Source organism: Oncorhynchus kisutch, unplaced genomic scaffold, assembly GCF_002021735.2.
Source record: "Oncorhynchus kisutch isolate 150728-3 unplaced genomic scaffold, Okis_V2 scaffold1229, whole genome shotgun sequence".
Classification (NCBI taxonomy): domain Eukaryota; kingdom Metazoa; phylum Chordata; class Actinopteri; order Salmoniformes; family Salmonidae; genus Oncorhynchus; species Oncorhynchus kisutch.
In genome coordinates, this window is record NW_022263174.1 from 5,157 (window position 1) to 14,488 (window position 9,332).

Consider the following 9,332-nt stretch of genomic DNA (forward strand, 5'->3'; position numbering starts at 1 on the left):
AACAATGCTTTGGCATAATTCACTTCAGTTGTCTGCCGATGGTTCACTGATGTTTTTTCAAAGGAGGTATTAGTATTTCCTCTAAACAGCCTACAACAATAAGCTACACATCATGTCAGATGACAGCAAGGTATGGTTCATTTAGCCTATTTGAGTTTAGAGGAGAAATTACTAACAATATAGTAGGTCACTACCAAAGCAATAGGTCTCACTGGTTTGATCCATGGGACTGAATCTGACCACTATTGCCGTTTTGTTTAAAATAGGAGCGAACAAGTTGTTTCACAAAGTCACAACCTAGGACTGATATTGACCTCTCATTTATCCACCAGAGCGTGAAATGGGAGGATCCCCCGGATGACCAAAATAAGGGTTGTGGGAATATGAAGGATGAAACAGAGGACACATGAGACCAACAAGAACAGGACAGGAGGCAAGGTAAGACATATGCTGTCCTTTACACATGTTCTGCCTACTTAGGCATCACTAAATCCTAGCCTTAAGCATTAGGAGGAGACGATACACTGACCTTAGATCTGCTATGAGACCTATAATCTGTTGTCATGTAGGCTAAACGTAAGTCCAGTGGCCGTGCCAAGAAGACTTCCGTGGAGGAGGACAGCAGCATTGGTGCAGGTCCGAGATTACTTCATGTTGGGTGCAGGTTGTGTTCAAATTCATCAGCACTGATCTGAGAAGATAGTATCTATATAGGTGAAAGCAATATAGTGGAGGCCCGCAGAGAGATGTGCTTTTACCTGTCCAGTGCAATCAAATCACTAAAGGTGAAGGAAATTAGGGATCAAGTTCAGATTCAACTTTAGATTTCTCTTTGCGGTTTCCCAGAGTCTTCTCAGACACCCGGGTGTGGTTTCCGGGAAAGGGATCTATCATTGAGCAGCTGGAGAAGGAGGCTCAGAGGACTCTTATGCCTTCTCTCAAGATTGAGACATGCTGTGCCCCAATCCTCCTCTCCTTCCTGAGGAGTCTAACTGATGAGCAAGTCCCATGTCTTTTTCCAACCTCACATAAAACAACTCTGAATTATAGTCATAGTGCACCTTCTAACCACAAATGGGATTTTAGACACTACACCTAACATCACTGTAACCACACCCCTAACTCTTCCTGTAAATCAAGAACAAAATGTCACATGTACTTGCTAATAGCTTAATTAAATACACTTTTATTTTCCCTAACATGGCTATCTAGTGACTCCACTAACTCAATACCAGTGTGCAGGTAAAATATGTTTCCTTTCTTTTCTTTTCTCTAGCCAATGGAGAGTGATTCAGCATGGCATGAAAAATAACGTAAGTCTCTCCACATAAGGTTCTGGTCAAAAGTTGTGCGCTATATAGGGAATGGTGTCATGGAATTGCTTGATTGACAAAAACATTACTCTGTTTGTTGGCCATAGCTCACATTCGAGCAGCTCTCCATGCTGTGTCTGAAGATTGTTAAAGTCGTGACCCAGACAGCCCTCCGCATTCTCCTACCAGCGCTAGCTCGTATCATGGGGGTGAACCTGAGGAGTGGGGCAACCTCCCCAGAATCCCAGTGCTCTCTGACAGGGTCTGAGGATTCCTTAGGCAGTCTGGATGAGAGAGAGAAAAGGCTGCTGACCAGTGAGATGAACTACTGGACTAAGGAGAGGAGGAGGAATGGCAGTGCAGGGTGCCGCCATAAATCCACTCGCAGAACCTCATCACCATGCTGTTCGCCTAAGAGGTAGTTCACAGCAATATTTCAACTTAATAATTGCAAGACCTGACCCATACTTATCATAAATTATTAACTTGGAATTCACACCTTGTAGTTTTAAGTTCTGGTCAGAAATGTTGCCACTGAGTGGGTGGGTCCAGGTGAAAGTCATTTTTAACTGGGTAAGCCATTAAGTCATCTATGAATAAATAGATCAGGTACATGCCTTTCAGAATTAATCATATTCTGATGTCGTACAAACATAAAAATCAGGCAAAAAATCATGTCAGTTGGCTTTAGGCTTCTAGAACTACGGTGGTATGAGAAGTAAAGGAGGCAGTTGGATGGCATAAGTGGTGATTGTTGTGTTTATCTTCAAGGTCCCAGACCTCATTGCAGAGCTTGCCTGCAACTAGAGAGGCTCCCCTCATGGAGGAGCCTCTAAAGGCTCTTTTTGGGGTAACGGAAGAGAGCCTCCTGATATCCCTGGTTGAGGGTCACTCCAACCCCACCTCCTCCAGCTCCTCCGATTTGAGCTGTGCTATCGTGGAGAGAGGTAGTACACCAGCTTAACTCTGGCCTCTCAGTGGCCATTCAGGCCAGCTCGGGGAATTGCCCCCCTATGGACAGTCAGGACATAGCAGCAGGCAAGGAAGTCATTCGGGTAGTCTCGGTGCAGATCCTGGCCGAGCTACAGAGCCAAACGTCTGAGCCAGAGTGGGTAGGGTTTATCGAGCCCCTCATGGACCCTGTGACCGATGATGTGCTGGATGCCATTGTCGGCACAATGGACAAAATGGCACAGGACTTCAACATCCTATTGGATCTGGCCAAGAAGATGACAATCTTGGGGTCTAAATTTCTGACCAATCTTCAATGTGACCTTGATGTTGAGTGTCCATCTGGGAAAGAAGGGACCACTCACTTTCTCAAAGAGACTGGATCCTCTACCAGTGTGGTGGCCAGAAAGATTCAGACCCTCTCTAGCCCCGACTTTCAGTCTAAAGCCCTGAAGGCGGTGAGCACCATCCTTACAAGGAAAGTCAGCAGCTCTTCTGGCATGGCTCCTTCCTCTAGGCCTTCTAGTGCTGCTCCTAGCCTTACTGAAGCTCCCCTGAATACCAGCTGCATAGCCCTGACACCTGTAACCTCCACTGCCACAGTGATTGTTAAGGCATTTGTGGGAGGCATGGAGACGATAGCATCATTTGAAGGCACATGTGAAGCAGTTGATTGGCCAGTTCCTGTAAATGACCACAAAACAGGATCTTCACAGATGATAACCTTCTCTCTAGCCCGCACACTCTACGGCCGTATACGAGCAAAGCTGAGGGACCTTTTAACTCTATCCGCTCGAGAAGAAGTTGTGGCTAAGGATGCTTCTCTTCAGGAGTCTTCAGACACCCTGGAAAAGGCAACTGTTTCAACTGTTGAGGTCCAGTTACCCAGCACCGAACTTAGTAGAGTTCCCAGTGAGAGCCAACCAATACCAGCTCTCTGTCTCTCCAATCTGGATACCAGTACTCAAGAAGTTCTTAGCAGTGTTTTTTCCATCTACAAGTCAGAGTTATCAAAAGTGGAGAGTAAATCCTTGGCCGTTGTCAGTTCATCTGATGAGTCCCTAGAGGCTTGTTGGTTTGTTGATAGTGTCCTATCAAAGCTCGATGACTATACTATTTCCCAGTCACCCTCACCCAATGAAGACTTGAGCGTGAGTACTCAATATTCTCAACTGAGCTCAGAAGAGAGTGTCAGAATCACAGAGTCCTCTCCTAGTCTGATTCAGAGCATTAAGAAGCTCTCTAGCAATGACTTCCAGACTCAGGCAGAAGAGGCAGTGAGTAAAGTGCTGATGAGATCCAGTCATTCCTTTATCACACAGATCAGCCATACTGGTCTTCAGAAAAGTCTGCAGGCTGGCTTATCATCTAGCTCACCATCAGAGATCCATGTCCTTTCAGAATCCATGTCCTCCATGTCCTCTGAGAATACAGCCTCTGGATTAGTGGAAACCTTTGTCAAAGGAATGGCGACTATTTTCCAGAAAAATGAGTCCACTGACACTGTGCTACTGGAAAGAAGTGGGAGAGTTTCGCAGTGCTCCCACGGGGGCTCCCAACTGGATGATACTGAATTGAGTGTTAAAATATCAGAGGAGAAGCTTTGGTCAACAGCTAAGACCATCTGCGTCAGTATGAAGAACACACTTAAGGATTTCTTCACAGGGCTGAAGCCACCCGGATCCGAAAGGACAGAAAATGCTTCTTCCAAAGAGACCCTTGGGGAAATCCTGGTTGCTATCCAGAGTGAAATCTCAAACTTAGGGCGAATGAAGGATTCCAGGGAGCTCCTTCAGATCAATGATATGGTAGGAACTATGCTGAAGGAGGTTGAGAAAAGTGAGGATGACAGTGAACAAGTCTGCCAAGACATCCCTAGAACCTGTTCATCTTTGTCCACTTCTTTAAATGGTCGTAGTTCCTTGTCCAGCTCTTCAAAGAGTCCTAGGTCAGAGTGTGAGTTAGAGATCAACCTCCCTGGCACTCCCATCCCTGACGAAGTGCCTTTTGATCTGACCTGCCCCATCGTCAGGAGCTCCTGCATCGACACCAGGGTCTCTAAAATGCCAGAGATTTCTTCAAGTGACCTAAAGACAAAGATGATGGCACACACAGATGAACCCCTGCATCGTAACAGTCCAATGACTGACAGCAGTCGACCACCGAGTGCTAAAGCCTCTTTTCGATCCTCCACTCCGTCTTTCACCAGCAAGGGAACCTCTTTGGTACCAAAGGGAGATGGGATTGACATTGAAGAGAAGGAGGAGTGTATCCCCAGCAGCTCTGGCCATCTGAGGGAGCTCTTAATCATCCCGGACATCAGCAGTGCCATCTGCATTCCCACTGCAGTACTTGATGGACTCCAGCAAAGATGATGGCATCTGTTTGGTCAGCCATACTGGTGATAAGGTTGCTATCGGAGATCAGACCCTCAAGCCCTAGATGGACCCTCCCAACAGGTAGCAGATCTGACAGAAACATCTCAGCAACTCATCAGACAAGTCCTGTCTGAGTTCTGTGCTGCATCTAGATTCTCCAGGACACAGGCATATTCCCAGAACCTGAACATCCAAAGGGTGTTCAGAGGTGTACATAAAAACCTCATGGAGGAGTTTGGCTCTTATAACACCCTGCAAGCAGCTATTTCCTCCCAGGACCCTGCATTTGACAGAGTCCTGGTAAAGTCCTTGACCCAGCAGCTGGTACAGGGATGCAAGGAGGCGTCAAGACCAGCTTCTGCTGCAACAAACCCATCAGACCAGGCTGAGACAGAGAGGGGGGCTGAGCAGAAAGCAAGAAGGAGCTTCCTTTGCTTTTCAATGACCAAACTCAGGATCAACTTCAAGGTATAGCAGGGAGTTAGCATTTGTTTTTGGTTCCAGTTAGGTGCTGATGTTATTGATGTTATTGATATGATAAGACAAATACATGAGATAAATATGTTTTATTAATCACTAAATTGTTGCCTTGGATTCAGAAGTGTTCCATTTATTTATTTATTCTCTGTACCATTTTCTTTACCTTTCTTCTGTTAGCGTTCCAAGAGAGGAAACAAAAAGGACTGCCATTCAGTCCAGGAACAGACTGAGATTCCCTCTACTGATGGACATTGCATAGGTAAGGACTTTAGAGCTCTGCTATAGCTTGTAGTTTTGTTTAGGTGTGTGTTAGAAACATAGGTATGCCTACCAAACTCATAGCACTTTTATTTTTCAACATTACTATACTGCATCTCTCTCTCTCCTCTCTCTCTTATCCCATCCATTTCTCTTGTGTTTCTAGCTCCAGTTGGAGAGGTTTCTCCCTCCATATCTCAGCCTGTCAAAAAACGATCCTTGATTGTCAGGGTCTTTTCAGCAATGATGAAGCCATTCAGGCGCTTCAACAAGAAGAACCTGTAACCTGTTACGCTGCATGAGGAACTACTTTTGTAACAGCAAGACTTTTGACAAGAGGAATTTCTGCATGTCTACCCTTTCAAAGTATATTTGATCAAATAAATGGCAATGATTTTACAAGAATTTCAAGTGTTTTGGAAGATTAGTAAAACTGAAGCAGCTTTTCTCAGAGAAATGCACTAGTTCCCCCTTGGTTATACATTTATTGTGCAGTTTTTGAGTTGGCAGGACTTGGGGCAGCAGGTAGCCTTGTGGTTAGAGCGTTGGGCCAGTAACTGAAAGGTTGCTAGGTCAGATCCCTGAGCTAACAATGTAAAAATATGACGTTCTGCTCCTGAACAAGGTAGTTAACCCACTGTTCCTAAGCTGTCATTGTAAATAAGAATTTGTTCTGAACTGACTTGTCTAGGAAAATAAATAAAATAACCACAGCTTGACTCTAATACAATAGTTGCTGCATAGACTGTCAGATAACCAGATGTTGTCTATTAATTTAGTTTGATTGGTAAGAGCTTATTAGCAGCAAGGGGAAAACACATAGAGGAGAATTAGCTATCTGCAGCTAGATGTTTTCTATATGTTGAAAATATAAGGTCCAAAAGTTGACAGTGTATGTCAGAGCAAAAACCAAGCCATGAGGTCGAAGGAATTGTCCATAGAGCTCAGAGACATGATTGTGTCAAGACACAGATCTGGGGAAGGGTACCAAAACATTTCTGCAATATTGAAGGTCCCCAAGGACACAGTGGCCTCCATCATTCTTAAACGGAAGAAGTTTGGAACCACCAAGACTCTTCCTAGAGCTGGCCGCCAGGCCAAACTGAGCAATCGGGGGACAAGGGCAGTGCAGTGGAGCAGCAGTGCAGTGGAGTAGCTTCAACAGCCATAGGCCCAGGGATTGCACATCACATTCCATGATGCAATGCAGAATACGGCTTCACACAGAACAATCACCAAACCCATCAGATAACACTTAGCACAGCACAGCCAAACATCATGTATCACATGAAGAGGCATGTGTGTTCTCCAGACGTGATACCTTGTCATGGACCTGCTGTTTCGATCTTCGCTCTCTCTCTCCCCCACCTCTCTCTTTCTCTCTCTCTCTCTCTCTCCCTCTCTCTCTCTCTCTCTCCCTCTCTCTCTCTCTCTCTCTCTCTCTCTCTACCACACCTGCTGTCTCGACCTCTGACTGTTCGGCTATGAAAAGCCAACTGATAATTACTCCGGAGGTGCTGACCTGTTGCACCCTCTATAACCACGTTATTTTGTTGACTGCTGGTCATCTATGAAGAATGTTTGAACTACAGTACTTGAAGAACGATCTGGCCTTAATGGCCATGTACACTTTATAATCTCCACCTGCACAGCCAGAAGAGGACTAGCCACCCCTCAGAGCCTGGTTCCTATCTAGGTTTCTTCCTAGGTTCCTGTTTTTCTAGAGAGTTTTTCCTAGCCACCGTGCTTCTAAATCTGTATTGCATGCTATTTAAGGATTTAAGCTGGGTGTCGGAATAAGCATTTTGTGACATCTGCTGGTGTAAAAAGGGCTTTATAAATAAATTGTACTGATTGATTGATGATTGATTGTATGAAATGGAGTAGCATATATCCATCATGTAAAATGAACATTGAGCACTGTCTCCATGGAGTATAGCACTGCAGCCTTAGGCAATGTATATTTACGTGGTGCATAACATTATCTCATATCACATGCATGGCAAGACATGATTGATGTAATTAGATGCTCTGGAGAGATCCCACCCTCCTTCCCCAACACATGTAGAATGCTTAGAAACCACCAGAAACCTGTGAAATAGATCAACAGATGATGTTTTATCTCCTCTCAAGGTCTGTTGGTTTACATTATCTCAGAATCAGGAACTGTCATATCCCATGTGATATGTCAAAACAAGTTGATGCATGTGTTATCATGTTGCATTGGGTTTGTATTTGTATTTATTGTGGATCCCCTTTAGCTGCAGCAGCTACTCTTCATGGGGTCCAGTAAAATGTAGGCAGTTATACAATTATAAAAACATTCCTAAACATTCACAACAGATTTCACAAAATCCATGTTCCTGTTTGATTTCGGGGTAGGCTGTCAACAGCATGTACTGTGACACTATGATATGTATTCTGATCAAGTCAACAATACTTCTAGGCATATCTGACGTCATGTATTTGATATCTTTATGTGAAGGTTAATGTCCATATTGACATCAGTTCATTGTGTTTGAGGACGGTTCACTGACGGGGTTTCGAGGGATACGATTAGATTAGACGAGTTTAACAGTTACAGAAGAGCTCAGTAGCCTATCAGAACAGCTGCAGTATCAGAGGCGCAGAGCCTTAATTAACGGGCTACACATAATGGCTGACGACAGCCAGGTAAGGTTAATTTTAGCCTACGTTTAACGAGCTTTACAGTTGTCCTAATTCCATCTTGTTCTAATGGCAAGTCTGCCTTAAGTGCAGAAACGATGGTTGATATTAGAAAATAAGTATGATTGGAAGTTTAGGCAAGTAATTCCAATTGGGGAATTGTTGTGGGATGTTAGCATAACATATTGTGCGTGTAGCATTCGTGCCATGGAGGATTGGGCAGGCCGGCAGGTTGCTACAGGATCCTAGTATCATGTATGTTATAGAGATCAGATCTGGCTGACTTTTTCACCTGAACTGCTCATTGGCTGTCCATAATGAGCCCAGCGAGCAGGATGTGTAGCTGGGCTCTGCAATAATTAGCTCCCAGAGCAATTACAAATACCTTTCGTTATTTTAAAAGTGTCATTACAACTAGCAACATGACAGGCAGTCACCTCTAAGCAGGACTCAGTAGAAACGCTATGTGTTGGATTTGTCCATGTCTCGCTAAATTAACCTAGCTACCAGAACAGATGTGGAGAATTTATACTACAGTTTTAAGGGATCTCTCTGAAGGTTTTAGATGATACAATGGTGCTTCGTCCTCTGGATGAAGAACCATACATCTCGGCTTGGTTTCATTGCATTATTATTTGGGGAACGTTGACATGCCATTTGTGTTGACGGATGGATGAAAATAATGTAATTATAGTATCGTTATACATAGGTTAGCAGACAAATCCGCATGATAGAACTGAGCCCTGCTCCATTTCAGCACCATGCCGTGGGCTCAGGTGCTGTCCAGACTCGAAACATTTCAGCACCATGGCACGGTCCCCTGACGCCAAGAAACGTGTCAGCACTATGCAGCGGACAGCTCCATAGTGCTGAAATAGTTCAAGCCCCCTAGAACATAATTGATTTTAAATTATTCTAGGTGCAAGTGGTTATAATTTATTGCATGTCCTAGTTTTGCAGTTTTGCAACCTCAGAATTATAGCTAATGGATGGCAGCGAGTTACGTTTTTGTGCATGGCGATGAATAAGGATGCTTGATAAACCATAAATTAAACGCAAAAACGTGCACTTACAAATATTTTCGTTTGGCAGAACTTTGACAAGCTATGATCTGTTTTCTAATGACATTGACAGTTCATATAAACATTAGACTTAGGCCTAATTGTGACATCATGTGTGTATGACATCTTTGAAGAATGCCCTGGCTTGAGCCAATCGGTATCGAGTATTCAACAATGCTTTGGCATAATTCACTTCAGTTGTCTGCCGATGGTTCACTGATGTT

General features: G+C 44.2%; 1 protein-coding gene across 1 annotated transcript; it reads left to right on the top strand.

The window, feature by feature from the left end:
• The first annotated feature begins 390 nt into the window (after positions 1-390).
• Positions 391-2,277, top strand: LOC116365366 (uncharacterized). Its single transcript, XM_031818017.1, has 6 exons — positions 391-438; positions 570-658; positions 847-999; positions 1,277-1,313; positions 1,421-1,731; positions 2,085-2,277. Exons 1-6 carry the CDS (start codon positions 391-393, stop codon positions 2,275-2,277), a joined length of 831 nt encoding a protein of 276 aa, XP_031673877.1.
• The last annotated feature ends 7,055 nt before the right edge of the window (positions 2,278-9,332 follow it).